Source organism: Myxocyprinus asiaticus, chromosome 25 (assembly GCF_019703515.2).
Source record: "Myxocyprinus asiaticus isolate MX2 ecotype Aquarium Trade chromosome 25, UBuf_Myxa_2, whole genome shotgun sequence".
NCBI classification, from domain to species: Eukaryota; Metazoa; Chordata; class Actinopteri; order Cypriniformes; family Catostomidae; genus Myxocyprinus; species Myxocyprinus asiaticus.
Window position 1 is genome coordinate 12,778,216 of NC_059368.1, and position 27,737 is coordinate 12,805,952.

The 27,737-nt window shown below is 37.1% G+C and overlaps 1 protein-coding gene across 1 annotated transcript; it reads right to left on the reverse strand.

Annotated features, from left to right (window-relative positions):
- Nucleotides 1-682: 682 nt before the first annotated feature.
- On the reverse strand, nucleotides 683-27,737 carry LOC127416145 (opsin-5-like). The gene is made up of 7 exons (XM_051655312.1): nucleotides 27,454-27,737; nucleotides 21,973-22,127; nucleotides 14,719-14,838; nucleotides 8,089-8,259; nucleotides 7,517-7,851; nucleotides 6,778-7,022; nucleotides 683-3,557 (listed from the first exon to the last, which is right to left on the reverse strand). The coding sequence occupies exons 2-7, from the start codon at nucleotides 22,094-22,096 to the stop codon at nucleotides 3,494-3,496; spliced, it is 1,059 nt and encodes a 352-aa protein (XP_051511272.1). The 5' UTR covers nucleotides 22,097-22,127; nucleotides 27,454-27,737; the 3' UTR covers nucleotides 683-3,493.

A 27,737-nucleotide genomic window follows, 5' to 3' on the forward strand; every position in this document is an offset into this window, starting at 1 on the left:
AGCAGTCTGTATTTCTCCCGAGGTTACCCGTGGGTTTTTCCTTGTATCCCGAACAATTCTTCTGGCAGTTGTGGCTGAAATCTTTCTTGGTCTACCTAACCTTGGCTTGGTATCAAGAGATCCCCGAATTTTCCACTTTTAATAAGTGAATGAACAGTACTGACTGGCATTTTCAGTGCTTTGGATATCTTTTTATATCCTTTTCCATCTTTATAAAGATCCATTACCTTGTTACGCAGGTCTTTTGACAGTTCTTTTCTGCTCCCCATGGCTCAGTATCTAGCCTGCTCAGTGCATCCATGTGAGCGCTAACAAACTCATTGACTATTTATACACAGACACTAATTGCAATTAAAAAGCCACAGGTGCGGAAAATTAACCTTTAATTGCCGTTTAAACCTGTGTGTGTCGCCTTGTGTGTCTGTAACAAGGCCAAACATTCAAGGGTATGTAAACTTTTGATCAGGGCCATTTGGGTGATTTTCTGTTATCATTAAGATTTAAAAAGGAGCCAAACAACTATGTAATAAGAAATGGCTTCATATGTTTTTTTGCATGATCAGTCATATTTTCAAAATCAATGCCAAAATTTCACAATTTCTGCCAGGGTGTGCAAACTTTTGAGCACAACTGTACATACATTTTATGCAACAATTATCATGCCAATACTTAAGGTGTTGTACTATGGTTTATTCAGAAAACACACACAGTGAGCTTTCATACATTCATCATGTAAAACATGTTTCTTTGAGCATGTAGCTACTTTAATTTGGTAACACTGAATCCTCTAGGTGACATTCTTTGTAGGTTAACATTTTGAAATCAACATTTCTTTAATTATATTTTATTGAATTGTCATCAAGGTACTGTATGCTCTTTAACATATGCAACAAAATTTTTAATAATATTTGTGGTAAAAATGTGGATTTCCTCATAGCCTTAATCACTGTATTATATCAGTTGATAATGTCATGACATTTGGAAGCTGGACACATATTAAAAGATAAGTTATGTTGTTGTTAGTTATGGTTATAGCCTTTATTGCAATAATTAAATCATAAAACAGTATGTTAAATAATATTGCATATTGGAAAAATGCATGTCCCAACTGAAATATGCAAATCTTTGGTAAGTATCCTTCAGTCTGTCTGTATAAGCCTCTCACATCACCAATTAGATTTACTTAAGCACACTCAAGACATACTAAATTTTGCATCAATTCCCATGGAAAGGCATATTAAGCGCTTTGTGACCATATCTGAAAAACCTTTCCTTAGGTATGACCATAACGCAATGTTTTATGTAGAATGAGTAGCAAATGTCCATTATTAATGATGGATTTAAGAATTGGAGCCTTAAAGCGAAGCATCTAGTACATTCACCTCTTCCTGCAACTTGAGGATGCTGATTTACAAGGGACGTAACCTTTTGGTCAAACTGCTGATTTAACTGAATAAACTACTGAGGGAGAACTAAGACCATCAGGATCAGCTACCAACCGCAGCAACAGACTGGAGAAGCCGATGGATTTTAAAGGAATATTTCACCCAAAAATAAAAATCTGGTCATCATTTACTTCATTTATCAATGTTGTTCCGATCCAATATTATTTCCTTTCATCCATGAAACACAAAATGAGATTGCAACTTGTGCAATATGTTCCAAGTCTGAGGATCAGATGTGTGAGGATCAGACCCAATTTTAAGTCATTATGCACTGATTATCTTCCCCTTCACCATTGCGCTAAAATACAGTTCACGCTTGTTCAAAGAAAAAATTACACCTTAAGCCACAATGCTCCATGTTTGAAATCATTGAAATTGAACACCTTTATTCTCGCATGTCACATGACCGATCATGGAAAACTCTATTTAAGAGCAACAGCAGAGAGGAAGATTATCAGTGAATAATGTCTTTAATTTGGGTGTTTCTCAGACAAAGCTGTCATATGTGTTCAGAAGACATATATAGCACTTAAATAGATATATAGCTATATAGATATTAGTAAGGCCAGCAGTGGATGCTCACCTTGCGGTCTGTGTGGGTCCCAATGCCATAGTATTGTGACGGAGCACCGTAAAAAGGCACTGTCTTTCGGATGAGACGTTAAACCGGACGTTTATAAAAAAAATAAATAAATAAAAAAAGAAAAGAAAAAAAAGAGTAGGTGAGTAACGCCATTGTCCTGGACAATGTAGACCATTGGCCTCTTTCCATCATGGCTTCCTAATAATCCCCTATATAAATGTAAGGAATAATCATTATTATTATCTATAAAAGTCTATAGACTGCTTTTAGAATACTTGAATCCACTTTGGAAAAGAGCTGCTCAGACATTCTTCCTATATAATTTCCTTTAGTGTTTCTGGGTTGATACAGTATTATGTTCACTATAACCGTATGGTAAGAAAATTTGCTGAATGGGTCTCTTAGTTATATAAAAGGAAACTTCTATCATTCTAGACATCTGAGTCGCTTAAGTATTAGATTAAGAAATTACTGAAACTTATAATTGTTGCCTTGTGCAAAAAAAAAAACAACAAAAAAAAAACAGTATCTCAAATCCTAGGGATATTTCTGGGAAACTTTCAATCACTGCAGAACTTATAATGAAAAAACCTTTGATAGTACAGGGACTGCCTGCTTTTATGTGGATTGATATCATCCAAAAGGCTATTATGTATGGAACAGAAAGTTTAAATGTTACCTAAATGTTGCAGTTTTTAATTTTTTGAAAATGAGCTTAATATTTAAAATGTAATATACTTAAAATTTTATTTTATTTTTTTCAAAACTAAAGCTTGAAAATTGGGACACACTTTTCAATGTAAAAACTGCAAAAATATCTATAATCATTGCACATGACCCAAAACTACCATGCTACGTCTGTGTTATACTATGTAAACGGAATACAATATCAAGTCTAAATCAGTGCATCAGTGTTTATACAATTAGACTGAAAATAACAGCAAGGTACTTTCCACTTATGTTGTGTTTATATCTATCTATATTTTGTTGTTTATCTGTAACCATGCAAATTGCCCCTATTACGTAGATTTGCGTGATTTCTGTGTTTCAACTCACTCAAATAAATGAGAAACAACATACTGGACACAGACTAGTTTTTGTTAAAAAGTGACATCACTTTAGCTATCAAAAAACGTGGTACTGTGCTGGGAATATGAATAGTGCTTTAGGGACAATACAGATGTGCATAGTTTAGATCACAGATGCAGGATTATAAAACAAACAAATAACCATAAAAAATATAAAAATACATATCTTTACCACTTAATTCTTCTATACACACACTGGTTAAATTAAAAGGAGATGGTTTCATAGAGTTTGTGATGTTAACAGCATTACAAAACACCAGCAAAATTAGGCAAGGGCATTCATATCCTAACAGGAGTTGTTGATATCTAAATTGCACAATAATAAGAAAAGTGCCAAGTGTCCAATCACAGGCCAACTGTGAGTTCCTGTCATTTGCTCATATCTCAATTTGAACTTCATTGGCTGGTCTCTCTTTCATGGAGGCAGCGATGGAGTAGAACCTGGGAAAAACAAGATGGCTGAATTCAATCTTCAGTCAATCAATTGTTGTTTGTTATGTTCAGTCTTATCAAGTCATGCTGGGTTTTGTGTTTCAATAATAATTTCAAAAACAAAAATAAACTGACACAGGATGATAATAAATATGTAATATATGGAGAGAGCATACCATTCCATATATTATAACTATCCCATAAGAACAGACATAATGCATTTGATGTGTTTGATCCATAATATGATGATTTAGTGCAGAGGAACTTAAAGGCCATAGATATATGAACATTTATTGTCTCTTTCAGGGAAAAAATGGTTAAAGGCTAAATGTGCCATTTTTCCAAAGTCAAAATACTTACTCCAATCCCAACTTAGTATACAGAGACAACTACAAATAATTTGTAGGTTGAATTCCCTGAAAAGTGTAAACATAGGCTCTATTGCCTTGTTGTCTGCCTTATTGTCCCACCAATGGCAGACTGTGGGGAGTGTTCAGCAGGAATGACATAAAATATTAATACATCAATTACAGCAACACTCAGACAGCTTTGTCATGCCAAAGAGGATGCTTACAGAAGTGGGGACAAAATATTGTACAACCAGGCCAGAAACACACTGACCAAGGAAATTAGAGTAGCTAAAAGAAGCTACTCTGAAAAACAGTTTTCAGCCAACGATCCTGCATCTGTGTGGAAAGGCCTAAAAAGCATTAACAAGTATATGACACCTCCCCCTCGCTCTGTAGAGAATCAACAAATGGCTGCTGAACTAAATGTGTTTTACTGCAGGTTTGAAAAGCCCAGTCTCACACCCATTCCCTGCTCTGATCTTCACCAACACCTCCTGGAACCCCCCTCCTCCCCCCTCCTGCTACTCAACCTTCACTTATGGTCTGTGAGGAGGATGTGTGCCAGGTCTTCCGGAAACAAAAGTCTAGGAAAGCTTCAGGCCCAGACGGTGTCTCACCTGCCTGTCTGAAAATCTGCGCTGACCAACTGGCCCCCATCTTCACACAGATCTTTAATATATCACTGAAGCAGTGTGAAGATCCTTGCTGCTTCAAAACACTCATTCATCATTAATAATGGACAATCATTTCAGTCCCCCAAAAAAACCCCAAATCACAGGACTTAATGACTACAGACCTGTCACTCTCACGTCTGTTGTCATGAAGTTATTTGAGAGACTGGTTTTGGCCTACCTGAAGGACATAACTGGACCCCTGCTAGACCCCCTTCAGTTTGCTTACCGAGCAAACAGGTCTGTGGATGACGCTGTCAACATGGGTCTGCATTATATCCTGCAACATCTCGACAGACCTGAGACTTAATAAGGATCCTATTTGTGGACTTCAGTTCAGCCTTCAATACCATCATGCCTGATCTCTAAACCAAACTGACACAGCTATCCGTGCCAACCACAATCTGCCGGTGGATCAATAGCTTTCTGACAGATAGGCAGCATCTAGTGAGACTGGGGAAAATCACATCCGGGACCCTCACTATAAGCACTGGTGTTTCTCAGGGATGCATTCTTTCCACTGCTCTTCTCCCTGTACATGAATGACTGCATTGCAAAGGACCCCTCTGTCAAGCTCCTGAAATTCGCAGACAACACCATGGTCACTGGCCTAATCCACGACAGTGATGAGTCTGCATACAGATGGGAGGTTGAACAGCTGGCTGTCTGGTGCAGTCACAACAACCTTGAGCTGAACATGCTCAAAACAGTGGAGATGATAGTGGGCTTCAGGAGAAAATCCCCCCGTACTAGGGGAAACATGCAGGTAGAATAACTCTGGACCCCACACACCCTGCCCACTCCCTTTTTGAACTGTTGCCCTCTGGCCGGTGCTACAGAGCACTCAGCACCAGGACATCCAGGCAGAACAGTTTTTACCCTCAAGCCATTTTCCACATGAACAATTAAACTGCCTTCAGGACTCCCATAGTGCAATAATGTATAAATATGTCATGTGCTTATGTAAATTCACTCATTTAATTCAATAACTGTAAATACCCCTACCTTGCACATATATTACAACCTGCACATGTACACACACCATTCTCTGTCTTTTTTTTTTTTTTTTTTGTACTCTTACCTTGTTTTATATTCTGTGTTTCACTGTAATGTTCTGTGTGAAAAAAATTCCTTGTGTACGTGAGCACACTTGGCAATAAAGCTAATTCTGATTATTGATCGGCGCATTATTTTCTCGATACTTTTGAGACCTCAACATATTAACTTTAGCTGATATTTAAATTAGAAGCCTAGTTTGTGTGCTTTCCAATTCACAGTCAGTTGGCCTTTAATTTAATGTAGTCTGGCGTAATAGCTTTGGGAGACCACAAGGGGGTGATGACATTTACTGTACCTAATACTAAGTTTTCGTCACCCCTACATTTGTGCAGTGAGTGTTTCGCATGACGTTTCATTGTGGGTAATGTTCTGGCAGATATACAAATGAGAGTTTTGGGGAAACCGTAAAAGAAGCAAAGTTTGGAAAGTCATTTCGGATTCCGAGATGATGGAGCTGGCCAACACCTGTATAAATCAATAACAGTGTGTAAAAAGGGCAAGGCAGAATTGACAAACTCCAGGAACACAACCAATCTAATATCCCATGAACAGATAGTCAGAGATATGCAGGCGCTTAACGTAGAGGAGTGTCCCTTTTTCCTAAACATGTAAGAGGAAATGAAACTGGATTTTCAGTTACCCTGCTGCTCACACTTTACTAACACTGTGTTGAGAAATATGTATGGGATCGCTCTTACTGCTGACTCCTAGACCGACTGGAACTGGTAAATACTGAAATACTGGTAAGCCTTTGCTATAGATTTAAGGGCTCCATTTAGCAGCGAGTAGCCCTATTTATATAGCAAAAAATGCTGATATAGATCGATTATCATCAGAAACATTTTCTGATTATCGATGCCTGAAAAAGGAATCTGTCCCAAGCCTAGTGTTTAGGAAACCTGTTTTTAGAACAGTAATTATTTTTGCAATTTTGTTTGATACGGTAGATGCACAGAAATTCCGCACTTCATCTTTAATATAACAATGTCTCCAAGTAGTTCAGAATATTGCTAATATTTAAAGTTTCCAAGATTATATGCTAGAAACATTCTGTTATGCACTGTATGCACTTGTTTCAAAAAGAATGTGGAGATTTGATTGAAAGCCAGTTTATTCCTATTCCAGCTGAATTTGAAGAGGTACACATACCTTGATGTTTTGTAATGTTTCCTTTTAACCCATGTTTGAAAGCAGAGCGATTTTGCACAGTTCTTCTTACAGTCAATGACTTGATATATGATTGGATTGTACATGGCAGAGGACTTGGCCAGCAAAGTCGGTATAACAGAGATTGAAATAGGCACTGAATCAGGCTCGCCAAAAGCAGACACCACTGAGACCACAGCATAAGGGATCCACGCTATTAAAAACCCTGCACAGATCAACATCGCCACCTGGAGGATGAAAGCACAACAACATTACTGCCAATTGTATTTTGTATTGTATTTCCAAAATATGAATAAATGGTTTCATGAACTTTGTTTGAATAATAAAATTACACTTTCAGAGGGTCAACTCTTTCAGAGAAATCAGTATTTTTTAAAGTTGCAATCTATTGAGGTTTATATTGAATTAAAGCACTAACTCTGTCATAATTTCCTCAAAATCATTGTATTCCTACCCCATTTGATTTTCTTTAATTTAACACAAAAGTAGATGTTAGGCAGTATGTTAGGGACTGACAGCCTCAGTCAATCACCATTCACTATCATAAAATCTTTTTCCCATATAATGGATGACTTAAGGATGATTTAATTTCAATTTTAGATTTAAATTTAAGGGTGAACTATCCCTTTAATTAGGGGGGCTCAAAGCCCAGATTATAATTCACACCTTAGTCATAAACAAAAATGGCACAAGAAATGACTGAATATGTTAACATACCAACCTTAGTCAACTTCATCTCCAGGTTGTGGCTGTTCTTATTCCGCGTGTCGAAATGAGAGACTTCTTTGGCTGAAGACTTCACCTTGAAGATAATCATGACATAGGAGAAGACGATAATGCCAGTGGGGAGGACAAGGCAGAAGAAAAGTATGGACATAACAAAGCTCTGACCAGCTACTGAGGCCTGGGCCAGCCACCAGTCCAGTGTGCAGGAGGTGCCAAATGGCTCAGGGGCGTAGCTACCCCAGCCCACCAGTGGCATAGTGGCCCAAAAAGCAGCATAGAACCAAATGAAAACCACAAAGAGAAGAGCATGGTGCCGTTTGAACCATGTACCTGATGGGAAAGAAAATTCATGTTAGTCAAGCTAGCTAGATAGATACAATGGTGTCCACAAATTTGAGACCACATTCAAAGTCTTATTTAAACTGGTATAAAGAACATACAAAGAGGAATTATGGCAAAAAAATTAATTAGAAATATTTACAATTCTGCACTATTTAGGTCACTAATCTAATAAATAGATGATGGATGGACGGATGGACAGACAGACAGACAGACAAGATCTCTTACCATATCTTAAGTGGCAGATTTTCAAGTAGCGGTCTAAGCTGACAATTGTCATAGTAATAAGGCTGCCACATCCAAAGAAAAAGCCAGCCCAGCCATAGAAGCGGCAGCCCTCCCAGCCAAAGAGCCAGCGATGGGCAAAACTAGACACCACAAAGAATGGCTTTCCAGTAACTGAGGAAAAACAAACAAAAGGGGGGAAATTCATATCACAAAAGCCATACGAAGTACCACTGCCAGAATTATAGCACATTGCAAAACCAATAGAAAAGAAGAACAAACACAGATCTATAGTCTGCTCTCAGAGGATAATTTCATATGAAACAACCAGGAGTGCCTGAGAAATCTGCAGTATACATACTTTTGAGCAATATGATCTTAACTAAACTGTGCATATTAATACTAGCAGAGAGTCAGCAAATTGACAGATTTTCTGGAGATTCATGAGAGACTAGCAGCTATTTGCATATGAGAGAACAGCAGCACAGTATTTTTGCATGCTCTGTGGGATGAATATATTAACTCTTGTGTTGCTGTGCAAAGCTCTTAATTAAAGGGTGTTGATTATGCCATGACATTTCAGGTAAAAGAAACTTAAACCAGTTTAAATTAAAATTCTGGATTACAAATACAACAAAAAATCCTTCACCACAGAAAATAATTTTGACTTATCCCACAGTATGTAAAGCCAAAGAAAATATGTGTGTGCTGTAATGCACTTACAGTGGAAGTCTTTTGGAAAATTGGAACAGAGCATTGTGAAAGCAGGTCATTTCTATATTAAAACCTATTATCCCATCTTAAAGGAATAGTTCCGCAAAAAATTACTCACCCTCATGTCATCCCAGTTGTGTATGACTTTCTTCTGCAGAACACAAAGATTTTAGAAGAATATCTCAGCTCTGTAGGTCCATACAATTAAAGTGAATGGTGACCAAAAATGATGGAGCTCCAAAAAGCACATAAAGGCAGCAGAAAAGTAATCCGTGTGACTCCATTAGTTTAATCCATGTCTTCGGAGGTGATCCAATCAGTACTGGGTAATAACAGACCAAAATATAACTCCTTTTCACTATAAATCTTGACTTCAGCAGTCTCTTTGATGAACATGATTTCAAGCTTGGCAAGATATGCAGAGAAAAAGGAGTTACATTTTGGTCTATTCTCACCCAAAACCAATTAAATAGCTTAAGAAGACATGGATTAAACCACTGGTGTCATATAGATTAATCTCATGCAGACTTTGTGCTTTTTGGAGCTTTAAATTTTGGTCACTATTCACTTTAATTGCATGGACCTACAGAGCTGGGATATTCTTCTAAATATATTTGTGTTCTGCATAAGTAATTAATTCACATCTGGGATGGCATGAGGGTGAGTAAATGATGAGAGATTTTTATTTTTGTATGAACTATTCCTATAATATGCAGAGACAACTCTTGGTAAGACACTCTTAATTCCACTAAAAAGCGTAACGTGTAATTTTGTAAAGCAAAATTTTGGGGTTAAAAAGTTTATATATATATATATATATATATATATATATAACCCAAAATATTCCTTTAAAAATCAGTATTATTGTTCCGCACACAATTAGCATATCCTGTTTGGACATATCCCCAGTAATGCATTTGACAAAATAATGTATTTGCACATCCCTCAAAAAGTGTCACAATTCTGTCCAATACCTTTCCCAGTAGTATGTCAATATTTATGCAGATTCCTATTAAATTTTATAGGCCTTCTGTACTGTACAGTATTGACCTGTTTCATGGGACATCACTGTATGACCGTGCCGTCATGTTTGTGACCAATATTCCATATACTTTCATTGTGCTGCGCTGTGAGATGCGACAAAAAACCTTTTTCAGGAGTTAAAAGAAGCTCTTACATTCATACAGATGGGACCACCACAGAAGTTTTTAATATAGTGACTAAATTAGACCAGAAAACAACACAAAAACATTTGTAACTTCTGAATGAGAGAAGTTTACAGTGATGTGCCGGTGGGCGTGTGTACTCGCTGGTCACACACCAGACTCGCCTGCATCCGTGGATGAATCTTGGATAAAATATCTTTAAATGTCTGCGAAAGTTCAATTTGGCCACTATCTGTGCTGTCTTCAGACCTGTATGAACTTTTCCTGGGACTTGGCATGGATCAAAAGCAATTTTTGATGTTTTTCTTGATATCGTTTTTTTTTGGGTGTTTTTCCATTCACCACCATTGTTTCCTCCCGCTGATGATCACAAACATGGCGGCTGCGGGTAAAAGTGACGTCACTAAAACAGGTCAATGTGTGACCTATATATCTGTTTAACAGAAAAACACATGGGAAGGGTAGCCAGAGGTGGAAAGGATACAGTAACCCCAAGTCTGCGCAAATCTGACGCACTAAAGCAGTCTGCCACGTACAGTACATGACTCTCAGGAAAACAAAAGCCCCATTATTCTGAAATATTGTAATGCCATACTGCTAACAGGCGACAAGTTAGAAAGGCCAACTCATTCTAGGCTGTTTTGGGAGGAACAAAATCCATTAGTTTTCCAACTCTGGAACAACTCCCAATGTTTACTCCGACACTGAAAACAAAACTTAATTTATACCCAAATTGCAATGGATCCTAATGCTGAATTTCAACAGCCTGACTGTCAAGGACAATTCATAAGCATTTAAAATGATAAATCATATCTGATCTAGTTTCCTGTCCTCACTGTGTCTGTGTGTTTAAGTCTCGCTTTTTAAGACTTTCTTTTATTACTATGTGAATGTGTTGTGTTTTACTGCGATGCTTTTAATACTGTGTGAATATGTTGGGTTTTACTGTGTGTGTAATTGATTTTATGTTTTGTGATGCACTTTGTGCTTAAATCGCTAAAAGGTGCTATATTAATAAAATTATTATTATTATCTTCATGCTGTACCAAGCAATTAAAGCCATGCTTATAGGTAAAGTGTTATTTTTTTCTGTAAAAATACTTTTTTTTCCCCCAGTTTAATATGCAGAGACAGCTATGAGTAAGCCTAAGGCTCTAGCGCTATAAAAACATTCCGATCAATCCGATCAGCCCGACAAAGCAACAGTGGCTCAACCAGCTGCGTGAGTTTGGGGCTGTGGCTATCTGATGTCCAAACAATGAAAGATTCAGGGAGTGTTTGGGAAACCTGTTTGAAAACAGTAATTCTTTTTGCAGTTCTGTTTGGTGATACTACTAATGCAGAAATTATTTAAGGTGTGTAACTTTTTCCCATGGTTACATACTAGAGGTCTGCATGCATGGGCCTTAAAATGAAACAGGAACCCGACCCGTACCTGAGACGGCGTGGCCTGACCCTAACCGGCCTGAATGGTACCGTCAGATTTTAAGCCCAAACCGAACCTGAAGTCGCTCACTCTCTTTATTATTTCTTCTCCTAGCAAGTATTGTTACAGTAGTCTGTTTTTTTATGTAAGCATCACAGGCAACATTCGTAACAGTATTGCGACAGTAAACATACACAGTTTTAAAGTACATCGACCCTTCAGCACACCAGAGCAGAAGAAAAAAAAACATTGGCTTAACGTTTATCAAACGTGGAAACAAAGTACTTTATGCAGACAGAACTTGTTCAGATCGTTGAATCTTTGTGACACCTGTGCTAAAAACAAGTTAGACGCAGCGAGGAGAAAAAAAAAAAAAGAGAGATGTCTCGACATGCATTTTTGAAACTAGAAGTTCTTTATAACTTGACACGGTGTCTAAAAAATATGTCGATCCTGCACGAGACTGGAGAAACAACACGCAGTGGACATACCTCCAGAATGTGTTTACATAGGAAAACAATGGGAAATACAGAGCAGAAGCACACAAAAACCACGTTCAATGTGAATGGCCCCTAACTCGTCTGAGTGAGAGCGTGTGTGCGAAATGAGTCAGGTAGGCCCGTTTATATTTTCATTAATTACTAACCAGAACCAGACCCGAACCCGAAGTCATTCTTTTAAAAACTGGCCCAATCCCGACTGGTTTCTCAGGTCCTGTTGGGACTGGGTCGGGTTGCACACCTCTATTACATACTTTCTCCCATCACAGATTAATACACAACTAGTAGACAACTATAAGTAAGCTGATCATAGGTTAATTCCCTCGAAAACTGTAAACAGGGTCTCTGTGGCACTATAAAATTTCTCTGTTTTAAGCAACCCATCCAGCCCGACACAACAACACTGAATCAAACAATGGTGTGAGTTTGGGGTGGAAGTATCTGTTTGTTTGATTAAAAGGCATCAGGACAGTGGGCATATTCAGATTTTTGCAATTCCGTTCAGTGGTGCTAGTGGCGCAGAAATTACACACTTCAGCTTTAACTAAAATTAACTTAATGAGGAAAGGGCAAGGGCAGTTTAAATGTAATACTGCAAAAAAAAAAATTTAGTTTACAACAAGCAAGCATTTCATAAGGACAAATGTTTTTACTATCTCTCTGATAAGTCACACGGCAGTAACGTTTCTTTAACTACACCAGTAAAGAAGGTAATTTGTTCTGTAAATCTTAGAAAGCAAGTTCTTTCAGAGTGTTGTATAAGACGATGACAATTTAACAGACCATAAAACGATCCAATTATAATTGAGGGCAGTAAGCATTAGGTAATAAGAAATGCTGATTTTATTACAACACACAGACCCTGCTTTAAAAAAAAAAACAAGCCATTTTGAAGGGAGAACAATCATGATATTTCAGCGCCCTGGACGGAAGCTCCAATTTAAAGTGAATAACATTTTAATTATCAACTTGTTTCTTACATAAACCTATCAATTCGTTTCAGAAGACATTCACTGATTGACTGGAATCATGTGGGTTACTGTTATGCTGCCTAAATGTGACTTTTGGACCGTCAAAGTGCTGGCACCCGTTTACTTGTTTTATAAGGACCTGACAGAGCTCTATCGTCTTCTAAAAATCTTCATTTGTGTTCTGCTGAAGAAAGATAGTCATACACATCTGGGATGGCATCAGGGTAAGTGAACAATGACAGAATTGTAATTTTGGGGTGAACTGTTCCTTTAAAAAGTGAGTTCCGAATGACAGCTTATTTTTGAGCCCAACACCTTTTAGCCCTCCAAAACTGTCACAGTGGATGGTAAAGTCCTTGAAGGGAACAGGACATGGGGATGATCACTTCTGAATGGAACTCACATCAGCCAACTATCACTGCTCCTCTAAGGCTGTGAAACTACACAGGTATCCACTAGGTGGGGCAAAAGTGCAAGAATGAATAAAAAACTGGTAGAGAGGAAATCTACACACACTCAAAAGTTTGGATACAGCAACTCATTCTTTTTTATTACTGTTTACACCATTTCAGAATAATAGTAATGTCTTCAAAACTGTGAAATAACATGTATGGAAATTATGTAGTGACCAAACATTTTAAACAAATCAAAACTCTTATATTTTAGCTTCCTTGAAGAACTTCAAACCTTCAAAACCCTCATGAGGTGGATCCTGGGATGCTTTTTAAACAGTATTGAAGGAGTTTCCATGTATGCTGGGCACTTGATGGACAAGTCACAGCAAAACCAATTTCAATCATTTAAGCCTTTTGATCACAAGATTTTTAAGATCAGGAGAAAGAAATTGTCAAGTCTGTCTACATAAACTACAAAAATCCTTTATTTTTGCCTCTCCTTTAAAGCACTTTTCTATATAATCAGATATATCAGCGTGTACACAGGAGACTGTGTTCATAACGGAGTACTGAACAGTTGTCAGGTGAACAAAAGGAGGACCAGAGGAACCTGAAAAAAGATGGTCTTTACAGGTTTCATGTGTAATTAAAAGCACAATGTCAACCATAAAAGGAATTTGATATATTAATTCATCTTTGAAACCTTGTCGTAAATATAAAGCAGGTAATGTATAACTAATACAAGTGTATTTTAATAACAGCAAATGAATCAGAGAGAGGGATGACAAGACCAGAGTCATAAAAGAGGCAGAGCCGAGTAACCTTGGTTGATTTACAGCAACACTGTCCATTCAAAACCTAATGCCCAAGGCTCAAGGGGCCACTACAACACAGACTGAAAGCTGTATATCTTCAATAAAAATCCAAAAGGTGCTTTCAATGAAATACCACACACATATACACACACACACACACACACACACACATCAGAAGAGTCATTTCAGTGTATCTCCTGTAATGAACTGCATACAGTTGCAGTGGAAAAGTATGAAAACCCTTCATATTTACCTGGATTTCTCATTTGTGAGTGTTTCATAAAGCAGGATGGCACTGACATTTTCCAATCTTATCTGACTGAACTCGAGGTAACTGACTCCGGATCCAGATCACCCAGCATTGTGAATGTTTGAACTTTTCATTGTTTGTGTTAAGCAGAATGTGTTTATGTAACTTAGTTGAATTTGATAATTTATATGACCAGTTTTATGACTAATTTCTCCTGAAATCCAGGTTTATTCAAAAGTTTTACATACGTTTTCCCGGTCACTGTACCTAATCTCACCCATATTCTGGGTATAACATTTTAGAAATATGAATTAATTTTAATAGAACTTGAACAAGCACAAATGAAAGATGCTTCAGTGGTATGCTTATCTCATGAAGTATTTCTCATGAGCTCACCTGATATGCCAAAGTCGAATATAGCTAGATTCAGTGTCATGAATTCTGGCGGCTTCAACTTGCTCTTCCGTTTGGCGGTCATGTATATGACATAGCCATTTCCAGTGGCTGACATGATACCTGTTAAAGGAGAGCAAAAAGTTAAGTCAAATTGTAATAATGCACATTTTCTAAAAACATAACTATTTACAGTATATGCTTTAAACATTCTGACATTGTATTTTACCTATGTGCCTTAAGGAAAAGACATTTAATGTCAGTGTTGGGTATATTACTTCTGAAAGGTAATTTTAAAAGGTAAATTTTATTTCAAATGTATTTATAAAAATTAATTCTTTGAATTAAAAATTAATTAATTTTTTGTCTTTTTTCTGCTCTAACTTCTGTACTACTCCAGCTATGAATAAAATTTAGCAGTGCAATCCAATGGATAATGCTTATGTTCCTCATTTTGGAAGTCACTTTAAATAAAAGTGTCTGCTGAATGACTAAATGCAAATGTTTAAAGTACCAATTTACACTCTACAAGTACTTGATTTTTGTTTACAAAGTACTGATTGTGTAATTCAGATTACATGTAGTCCATTACTAGAAGATGGTCCATTACATCTGAAGATGGTCTTCATGCTATTGAGACTTCATATTAAAGGGATAAATTACCCAAAAATGAGAATTCTGTCATCATTTCTCATCATCATGTTGTTTCAAACCCGTTACTTTCTTTCAACCATGGAACACAAACGGAGTTTGACAGAATAGCCCCGTTTCCACCTGGTATTAAGACGTGTTTTTGGTGGTCCGATCACAAGGGTCCAGCGCTAAATACAGATTGTGATTTGATCACTGAAACCACATACGGAGGTTGTCAAAACGCATGTGACCACATCGCATTTGACGTGTGAAATGCAATCTGCCCTGAATGAATCCCGGACAGCAAGCGAAGCACCACCCTTCACCCGCTACGCTAAAACAACAGTTTAAACTTTGCCGGTTACAAGCGCTTTAAAAGAAAATAACCATCCGATCAGAAAATTTGAAAAAGCGGATACATACATAAGCACGAGAACTTCATGGATTTTCTTCAGTGCGTCTGAAATCAACATGCAGTAACATAGTTGACAAGAAAACACAACTGAAGCTCAGGTTAATAATCTACAAAAATAATGTAGAATTTAGCTTGAAGTGTTGCATTTGTGCTTAGATAAAATTTCAGCTGCATCTTGGTGAAACAGTGCGCAGTTATTTGCGCTTTGTCTTTTATGACTTTTTTGCAGTTTAAAATCATGCAGTAGCACAATGGCATAGTGATTTATGCCATTAAATCAGAGACTCTCCTCTCAAAATCCTAATATAAGTGATCACAGAAGACACATTTGAAACACATGGAAATACCAGCTGAAAACAGGAATGCGTTTCAGCTTATCACAAGTGATTAGATCACCGTAAACACATCTTAATTCCAGATGGAAACGGCCAATGTTTTGTCTCAGTCACCATTCACTTTCATTGTATTGAAAAAAGATTAAATGAAAGTGAATGGTGACTGAGGCTATCAGTCTCAAACATTCTGCCCATCATCTCCTTTCATGTTCCATGGAATAAAGTGAATTTAGAACAGTCAAACAAACACATTGTTTCCCCATTGATGTTATACTTTTCTCCACTTTTGGTGGCCTAGTTTATACACTGCAAGTAAACTCAGCAAAAAAAGAAATGTCCCTTTTTCAGGACACTGTATTTTAAAGATTTTGTAAAAATCCAAATAACTTTACAGATCTTTATTGTAAAGGGTTTAAACAAAGTTTTCCATGCTTGTTCAGTGAACCATAAACAATTAATGAACATGCACCCGTGGAACAGTTGTTAAGACACTAACAGCTTACAGACGGTAGGCAATTATGGTCACAGTTATAAAAACTTAGGACACTAAAGAGACCTTTCTATTGACTCTGGAAAAACACCAAAAGAAAGATGCCCAGGGTGATGCCCTGCTCATCTGCATGAACGTGCCTTAGGCATGTGGCCAGGGCAATAAATTGCAATGTCCGTACTGTGAGACGCCTAAGACAGCGCTACAGGGAGAAAGGAAGGACACATGGCAGTCCACGTGTAACACCACCTGCACAGGATCGGTACATCCGAATATCACACCTGCGGGACAGGTACATGATGGCAACAACTACTGCCCGAGTTACACCAGGAACGTACAATCCCTCCATCAGTGCTCAAACTGTCCACAATATGCTGAGAGAGGCTGGACTGAGGCCTTGTAAGCCTGTTGTAAGGCAGGTCCTTACCAGACATCACCGGCAACAACGTCACCTATGGGCACAAACCCACCTTCGCTGGACCAGACAGGACTGGCAAAAAGTGCCCTTCACTGACGAGTCGCGGTTTTGTCTCACCAGGGTGATGTCGGACTCGCATTTATCGAAGGAATGAGTGTTACACCGAGGCCTGTACTCTGGAGCGGGATCGATTTGGAAGTGGAGGGTCCATCATGGTCTGGGGCGGTGTCACAGCATCATCAGACTGAGCTTGTTGTCATTGCAGGCAATCTCAACACTGTGCATTACAGGGAAGACATCCTCCTCCCTCATGTGGTACCCTTCCTGCAGGCTCATCCCGACATGACCCTCCAGCATGACAATGCCACCAGCCATACTGCTCGTTCTGTGCGTGATTTCCTGCAAGACAGGAATGTCAGTGTTCTGCCATGGCCAGCGAAGAGCCCAGATCTCAATCCCATTGAGCATAGGACCTGTTGGATCGGAGGGTGAAGGCTAGGGCTGTTCCCCCCAGAAATGTCAGGGAACTTGCAAGTGCCTTGGTGGAAGAGTGGGGTAACATCTCACAGCAAGAACTGGCAAATCTGGTGCAGTCCATGAGGAGGAGATGCACTGCAGTACTTAATGCAGCTGTGTGGCCACAGCAGATACTGAATGTTACTTTTGATTTTGCCCCACCCTTTGTTCAGGGACACATTATTCCATTTCTGTTAGTCACATGTCTGTGAAACTTGTTCAGTTTATGTCTTAGTTGTTGAATCTTTGTTCATACAAATATTTACACGTTAAGTTTGCTGAAAATAAAAGCAGTTGAAAGTGAGAGGACATTTCTTTTTTTTGCTGAGTTTATAATGGCAGGAATATGTATTAAAGCTAGAAAGGGCTTTGAAAGTGTCAAAGGGTTTCAGAGGGACTTCAGTTCAAACCTGTGAACAGACAATCAAACCTTTACTCAGAAAACACTTAAGTGTTATCCATAATCTCCAAGGACATATTTTCTGATCTTGGGAGACATTATTTTAGATTTTCTATGTGGAGGTCATAATGCTCTCCATAATTCCACATCATTTCATATCTTGGCCTGTTGTGTCAGCTGACTGATGCATAATAGCACTGATAGATAAAAGATAAAATCAATGAACTCTTCCACTGTAGTCTACTGTGCTCATATGATTATGAATCGATGTGCATTGATCACGCACAATCAATTTACCAACTGATACATTGTTAGTTCTTAAAGGGATAGTTTGCCCAAAAACAAACATTCTGACATATACTCACCCTCATGTTGTTTTTGTATAACTTCATGCAATTCATTCACTTTAATTAAATTGTTTTTTCCATACAATGCAAGTAAATGGTGACTGAAACTGAACATTCAGCCAAACATCTCCTTTGTGTTCCATGGACAAAGAAAGTCATGCAGGTCTGGAAGGATAAAAGAGTAAATTATTTTTGGGTCAACTATCCCTTTAAGGTTTTAAGCCTTGTAATTAAATGAAGCATTGAAAAGCAATATTTTGAGAATTTTAAGCACTGTTAAGTTAATGGCCATCTGAGTTGAAATGTACAAATTGTTCAGGTCAAATGATAATTACACTGCAACCTTGGCAACATGTGAGAAAACAGCTTAAGCGACAGATAGGCGGCATAAACAGTTGCCCCATAAAAGAGAAATAGAAAATCCTTCGGAGCATTTTCTTGACACCGTGGTTACTGTTGGATGACTGAAGAATAAATAATGCTGTGGAGAATGGCCAAGAATTATGGAATTGTGTTTTTTCAAAACCTTATTACACAAGAGACAAACATGCATTGGCAAAACATCTGAATTATTTCTACCTTTGTAACACTGCGCAAAGAGTGGGCATAGCAGTCAATCTTTTGGCAAGGGGAGTGATTGCTTCTTTAGTCAGGTTGTGTTATAACCTATTAAAACTGGCAAAAATGTTAAATATGTTTATCCATTAAAGAAGGAAAAAACTGCATAATGTATTTGCAATTCAAAAGGGATCATCACCTAAATGCATCAGAGCATGTTGTGTGTTCATTCTAAAATTCACTGGATGACACGTTTCAAGATAATATCTGTTAGAAAAAAGGACGACACATTTTAAGGACAGTGTGAGGTGACTGAAAATTTCTTGTAGAGGTAATGTTTGATGACATGGCAATATGGTATCTGTCAGTTTTGGGAACATTCAGGGTAGAGCAGGTGTAATTGTTACACTTTTTGACTTTAGCTTATTTATTCAAAAAATGCTTTGCCTGAAGAGTTGCATATGATTGTGCATTTCAAGTGCACAGGTCTAAATTGTGTATTAAGTTAATTATCAATGTTACTTGTATTGAGTGTTGCATTTATACTGGTTCTATCCTATAAGAATTGTGTTAGAAGGCAAAGCTGAACTATTAAATTTTAAATAATATTATAATATATATATATTACATTACATACACACACACACACACACACACACACACACACTAATAAAAAAATAATAATAATAGCTTTTGGAGTCTTTTATAACAGGTTTAGATTGTGCAGTAGATGGCAAAACGTAAGCAACAAGCTTAGAAAATGTAATTGAGCAGTATGTTTTGGTTTATTCACTTGATTCATTCAGGCTTTAAGAGTGTTTATTGTTCACAACATATTGTTTACAGTTTACCTGTTATATCATGTTATACTTTGTATTATATCATGTTATGCTTTTATGGCAACACTTTCTTCCTTTAAATCTTTCTTTGTCGTGGCTTACTGTCATGCCATGTATGACGAATTAATCCTTTGTGAATGGATTTTAGGGAAAAACATGACATGCAGTATTTGTTTATAAAATGTCTAAACCTTGATGTATCCACTAGCCTATTATAAGTCTGGACATTCTGATGGTATTCTATACGCACAATGTGTCAACTGATTTTGCAACACCATTTATAAAAGATTATAAAGGGCTATCAGTGGCAGGGCTGCTTTAGGTTAATTACACGTGAGAGCGCCAAAGAAACATGGACTAATGTGAAAATTGTCAAAATGAGGAAAATCTTATGGACAAGTAACGCGAAATGGAATAAGCAACGTCACAGCTTGCCACATTAATACAGAGTTAAACTGATGTGCAGTAACAGATGTGTGTTTATTGGCTATGAATGAATATGGCTTAGAATGTAGCTCATTCATTTAGAATCTCTTTTATAATAATATTTTTACTCTGAGCATTTTTAACTCGTGTTACGTTAAGCTGTTTTTGTGCATACGCCTACAGTCATTTAACATTTAGGCCTATTTGTTATGAAGAATATTAACTTTTGGTTTGTGTCCATCAAGTTTAAAATAAAATGAGAAAATAAGATGAATTACATTTGATTTTAGTATTAATCATGTAACTCTGCAAAAAATAGGCAGGAATCATTTTTTATTATTATTATTATTACTACATTACCAGCAAAATTAACTAAATTGTGATATATACCGTTAACATGATATAAGATTTCTCACACTGTGATGTGATATTTTGGCCATACCACCCACCATTAGTCAATCAATACTTCAACCACTGTCAAAATAAACAGATCAGGCAGGCTAGACTGACAGATTCTGATTTAGAAATATACTTTTTTGATACTCATTTGATAAGTTAACACCATGACAACATGAAGGTTGAATATCCATCATGTATCCTTTTTATACCACACTTATCCTATAGGATCTCAGAGAAAGCTGTATATGGCATAAAATATATCACATAAAGGCAACAAGCATTATGAAATGAATATTTGATACTATCTCACAGGGTTCTCATTGAAATTAATCAATAATGACAAACAATTCTCTGAGAATAATCAAATAAAATCCATGAATCCATAAAGAAAATGTTTTTCTCTTGTCCTTGAAAACATGGTACTGGTGCATACGTGATGACGTTATAAAAACAGGCCCATTTAATCTGTGTTCAATTATATTACAGTCTTTTGATTACAGTTATTCACAATCAACCATCAGGGTTTGGACCTACTGCTTTAAAGATTATTGAAAAAAAATGGTACCGCCTGGAAGTTCCATTTAACTACTTGCAAGACTGTTCATTTGCAAGGTGTATGTGCTTTACTGACCAACAAGACATTAAAACCAAGTAGCTCTTATGCAAGACTTTTCATACACAGGCCATCATCATTGCAAGAAACAAAAAAGGTAGCTATTAGATATGTACACTCACCGAGCACTTTATTAGGAACATTATGGTCCTAATAAAGTGCCCAACGTGGTCTTCCGCTGTTGTAGCCCATCCGCCTCAAGGTTCAACGTGTTGCGCATTCGGAGATGCTATTATGCTCACTACAATTGTACAGAGTGGTTATCCGAGTTAGCGCAGCCTTTCTGTCAGCTCGAACCAGTCTGGCCATTCACCGTTAACCTCTCTCTTCAACAAGGAGTTTCTGCCTGCAGAACTGCCGCTCACAGGATGTTTTTTTATTTTTGTCACCATACTGAGTAAACTCTAGAAACAACTGACTGGTCGATTAGAGAGGTCGACTAGTGTTATATTTTTTCTTATGTATTTATTATTTTTAGCTGTGATGCTTAAATTTACATGCTGATAGTGTGCTGTACTTTAGCTGTTAGACAGTTTGCACTTTAAAACCCTCTCTGCAAAGTTGCATTTTTGATTTCTTCCCACCATACACATACTGTACAGATGGACATCTTTGGCTGTTGTGTCATGTCTCACCACATGAGTGTTGCGTTTTTAAGATGACTTGTCAAGTTAAAAATAGTTCCACTTTTAAAAACACAACTCAAGACCGCTGTGATCTGTTCCATTCCGTTGCACAGTTTCAGCTGTTTTTTAATGCAAGAACATCTCTGCAATGACTTAACTTATAAAATTCAAAGTCATCGCTGATCGTAGCATGACATTTTACATATAGCTTGCAAAGAAGTTACACATGATCTTCAGCTTACCGATGATGAGGATGTAGAACGCAGCCACTATGTCTGCCTCTTTGGACAGCTTAGATGCAAAGGGATCCCCTCGGAGAAGGTAGTGCGGGATGTAGCCCCCGTGGATTGAGGTCTCATTCTCCATTAGGCCTATACTGAGGAGTGTGATCACTTTCCTGAAGAATTAAAAAAAGATTCTAAAATGAAAGATCTAAAATCTAAAACAGAGAAATGCATTTGCACTCAGTTTTGAGACACCATATCAAACAGATTTATGATCCATCCTCCACAACCCTCCTGCCAACATTCTGCTGCTGTAAATAAATGTCTTCAAACCATTTTTTTATCAGCTAACTGAAGACACTCCCTTCACATAATCAATACATATTGAATCTTTGTTTTCTCACACAAAATAAAAGGATGTGGTAAATGTTCTTGTGTAAGTAAGAAGATACAGCATATAATTCTAAATAATTGGCTTCGAACCAGTTGCATTTTCGAGAAGGTGGTGTAAGGCTGGCACCAGAATGTCTATGCCCAAAAGGCGCTATTTCCGGTAAAAGTCAAAGAACTCTGCGAGAACCAACGTCATAAAACTCACACAGAAGAGCATCTCCACCTGAGACAACACACCCTACTGAGTAAGGACCATAAAATGCAAATCTCACTCACATCTTCCCCCTTTCTTCCATACCTCACCTCAGGTCATTTTAGAATCACCAAAAACTAAGCCTTATCCTGTTCTGTAATGTAAAAGGTTTTCTGATCATACATGTTTGGTATCATTTAAGAGGTCTCAGTGCAACTGGTGAAATGGTCTCATTACCTTTCAGCAAGGTCAAATCACAAGTAAGATTTAAGAACTTAAATCTAAATACTAAAATATTGTATTCTCCCTCTCTCTCCCAGGACTCTCAGATTAGTTGCATTCTTTGTAAACATCAAACAACGTACTCAATCACAAGTTCCAAAGGTCTACTTACAACCCCCTAAATTGTAAACCAAATCCTGAATAACATCAAACACATCTGAAATAACAATTGAATTGTTTGGTATTTAAGGAAGGTTGGCCAAGAGCTCGGGGAGTCTGTAGTCAGATATCCCACACAATTGCTGTGTGTAGTTTTTTCTCTATCAGGTATGCAATTTTTATTGATAAATGTTTAAATTTGACTTATTGTCTAATTGGAATTGAATAATGTATTATTTTACCTGGTAAATAAATTGTTACATTTGAGTTTATTCTAATTTACTCTGAAATTATTGTCTTTAGTAGATTACTATGACCAGGTTAGTAGCGGACTAAAGCTCAGTTCTTAGTGGAGCATGGGGCACACCGACTGAGACTTTAGAGCTCCGACTAACAAACTGGCATTAGTTCAAGTGAACTTAGTGTACAGGCTCGATATGGAATTTCCGTTTAGGACAACATGAAGTTGTCGATCAAGCCTAAATAGTGTGAAGTCTAAACCTCTGGTTACTGTAATATTTTCTAGCTAAGTGTACATAGGAAACTATGGCATGATTATATAAAGCTATATTAACTTGGGTATTGTTGGTCTTTGTAAATTTAGTGGTCATGACCTCTGGGTAGAAAGAATGCTACTCTAAGTGTATACTATCTAAGGGGACTAAACAAAATACTTTTAGATAAAAGGGCAAGCATGAGCAGCCATCGAATTAGTATTTAGTCAATTACTGTTTTAAATGACCAATACTGGCGTATTTGTGACCGTGAGATCCGCATACACGGCCGGTGCGAGACTCTCTAAGCAACAGGAATCTGAATGAACAAGTACAATATAGAGTTAAATACGATGATCAAATGTTAAACCAAATTTAATAATAATAAAGATTGGAACATTAATATATCCTTGGAAACTTTTATAATTGGAGTCAGATAAAATAAACGGGGATCATAAAACGAATAATATAGTTATTCAATTGGAACTAAATAAACTTAATGCGCACGATAAGACAGAACACGCAGGAGACCTTCAGCCACGCCACTGGATACCATCCTTGGGCCACTGGGTGGACCCCACCTTACAGTGGTAAAGAATGGGACACGAGTCAGACCTTTTAGTCATGTAATTTCACTGCATTGCATTTTAACAAGGGTTATTCAAGGTTCTTAAAGAAAAAGTGCAATTTCCAATGGTTAGGGCAGATCCTTTAATAATGTGCAATGTAGTGCCACACTACCTATTGGACACCATTTAACCACCACAGATAAATATTATACATTTTACTGTGTTATTACTAGCCAATATTGTGATTGATGCTAGTCCAAATGGTTACCATTTACGACTTTACGATGGCAAAAGTTTCTCTTTCCATCAGTCCTTTCAAGACATTCAGCTGGTCAAAATTCTGGAATGACCTACAATTTTGTTACTGCTTTGGGTCGCCACTTGTTGTCCAATTTAAAAACTGGATCTAAAAGATTAACAAGTTGAGAACCACAATTTTAGATGATGGTGGTTGACCATAATAGTAATAATTTGAGGTTTTCAGTAATCTTGCCAACTAGCTGTTTGCAGTTAACCCTTAAATGCATACCTCGGTTCTTTAGTGACCTGGGACCTCATTCCATCTCCTTTACCTCATGCAATTTTTTTTTAAAAGTTATGCCCCACCCTCTTAAGATTTTCTTAAAGTTTCACTTATACTGCGTGTATAATAGTGTAACAAAAAAATAACAATAATCTCTATTTTTTTTTCTTCTTCAAATTGCTTAATTACCAAGTGTATGAGTCATTAGGGGCCCAAGATATGTATTAATGTTGCAATACATCTTCACGCTTCCATAAATAATATATTAATGATTATTTTAAAGTTTATTAAAGAGTATAGCTTTTTCTTTATTACATGACAAATGAGAACTATATTCAAACAAATGACTACTTTATCATATAGATTTTCTGTGCAACAATGGCAAATTATCACTATTCCATATGCGTGTGCAAATATATATTACATGCTATAAGGGGGCGATTGACTTGATTTACATTTGACATTGCTGTTTGGCGAAGAAGCAGTGTATCAACACATAAACATTATGAAATGGCTATTGCCATTTAGGTGCACTACTGAAATTCCATAGGTTGTATGTCTATTAAGATTTAAATAGTGCCTGCGATAATATCTTGTGTAGCTCAATAAGTATTTGACAGCCAGTTGCGTCTAATACATTTTTAGTGTGGAAGTATTGAGTCCCATTCTATCATTTGTTGCATCATCTTTTTGATATACAAAAATATATTCTATTCTATTATTTTCTAATTGTACAGAAAATGCTTTGATGCTTAACACTATCTGGGCTTGCAGATCCATTTGTGACAGATATTTGTGCCAGGTCACTAAAGACCCGAGGTATGTAATAATGTTTGGGGAAACACTCACAAATTTAAGGGTTAAAGACATTTATTGAATCATCAGTAAAGCAATTTTTTAAATGCCTACAGCTTGCTTAAGAGCAGTCCTTGATATCTGCATAATAAAATGTCAATTTAGTTTATAAGCAAACCATTTTAGATATTGTTCTTTCATTGATTCTAAACCAAAAGAGATACAATTTTTCTGACTACGAACAAGCAGGAAAATTGCTAACTGGCACGATTTTTCAATTTGTAGACAGTGTTTCTTGTCTTTCCCACCAGGCATATCAAGCCAAGAGCAGAACAGATTATATGTAAATTGTCTCATGTTACTAATACAGAACAATAATTGCTTCCCATGACAATACACTTGATTTTGCTAGCATGTCACATTTTAGTGTTATGGGTTTTTATATATTGCTTTTCAGTTAAAGGCAATGCTTTTACTTGGCAAAACAGCAAACAATAACATACAGTAACTGTCTAAGCCCTCAAAATTAAATGTTTTTAAAGCTGAAACCACCATTCATCTTAGACAATGAAAAGTATTCAGCTTTCTATGAACAAACTGATGGCCTCTTTAAGGCTTCTGGTGGATTTATGGAGAACAGTATGATTAGCTTAATGAGCATTCACTACACTCTCTGGTGACAAGCAGCATTTGAAATCCTCTCCCGGGAGAGGATGCTGCATCATAAATCCTTGTTTTACAACAACCCTGCAACTCCAAACATGTGATATTAGAATATTAGAAAAAGTGTGAAGTTACTAAACCATGACCCACGTGACCCATGTTACATGTCCACAGCTCATGGCATGGTGTTCAAACACATTGTTACACAATACTATTTTCCCATCAGTTTTCAAGTGTTATTCATAAAAAAGAGAGTCCTCTTAAATGGTTACTGAGTGCCAATACAAACCTCTTAGACAAAACAAGAGAAATGTGACTTCTTATTAAAAGCTTTGAAGAATGATTGCTCTTTTGATGGGGGAATCAGAGTGGGTGGCTATGGCAGGGCATAACTGTTGTGATTGCAGATCAGACAGCACATGTCAATTGTCTAATGCTTTTGTCAAACTTCAAAGAGGGAATATTTCTAAAGATTCTACAAACAGAACAGTGAGACACTGCTGTGGAGAGATGTCCATTCATTTTTTGTGTTTTGATCTCTATACGTAACTAAAATGAACAGTATCACACATTATAAATTGATGATCCATTTTTTCCCCCAGCATATTCCTGATGATCCAGCATATTCCAGCAGGTTATATTTCTGAGGATTGTCTGAGTCTACCCATGCATCGCAATGAATCATGTAATGAAGTACTGAACGTCTTTATAACACAGTGTGCGGACACATGAGTGTGTGTGGAGATCACTGCTGTTCCAACAGTGGTTACAAAAGCTGTCATCTAATTTGCTTTCTAGAAGGTTTGTGTAATACACCCCCCTCTTCTTTAATAAAACAAAAAATGCACTGTATGCCAATTTAGCTGAAAATACAACAAAGTCAGCTTGCAATTCTAATATATTAAAGCATGGTATTGAAGAGAAGAATACACTGTAAAAAAATCAAATTTGTATCGCTACCCAAAGGAGCTCTTTCTACCTAATCAAACCCTTAGAACTAGTTTTGTTGGTGTAACCTAATGTATTTAGGTTGATTCAGTGATTTAAAGTGATATCTATGACTTGTAGGCTATCAAGCTGGTTAATTTGGATGTTACCACATGAAGCACATTTCTATGTTATTACCCCAATCTAATACACTAACAAAGATGCGTTAATATGAGGGATGGATATAGAATTCTAATACAGTTAAAAAAAAAAAAAAAAAAAAAAAAAGCAATTTTTGCATAATTAGACTTGAGTTTAATGAAACATGTTTTGGCTCAGTTTTATACTCTATCAAGACTTCATTTGCTACATTTTACCGTTCAGCTTTAATCATATTTAGTTTCATATTCAATCAGCACACATTGGAAACAAACAAGACCAATAACACATGCAACATAAACGCAGCATTAGCACGCAACACAAAAACAACTTAATGGAAAGCTCGCATAAAAATACAGTTAACTGGCAGTGTCAAAATTAATGTTTGTTGTTTATGCTTACCTTGCCTAGACTCTTCAAACATCCCGATGGATTTGAGCACTTTTCTCCCCGTCTTGAAATGATCCTTGGATTCACTTCACGGATTTGGCTTTTCCTCTCTCTGATGACGATGATTGTTTTCAGCGCGACCCTCCAAACTGCTGTTGAGCTAAACTGATGGGGGGGTGGGGGAAGCAATGAGCACTAAATTACAAAATGACTGGAGCTCAGTTCATTATAAAAAGCATTCAGCCCATTTGATAGTCCTGGTGGAAAGAGATTGGTCAATTAAGTGACAGGTTAGA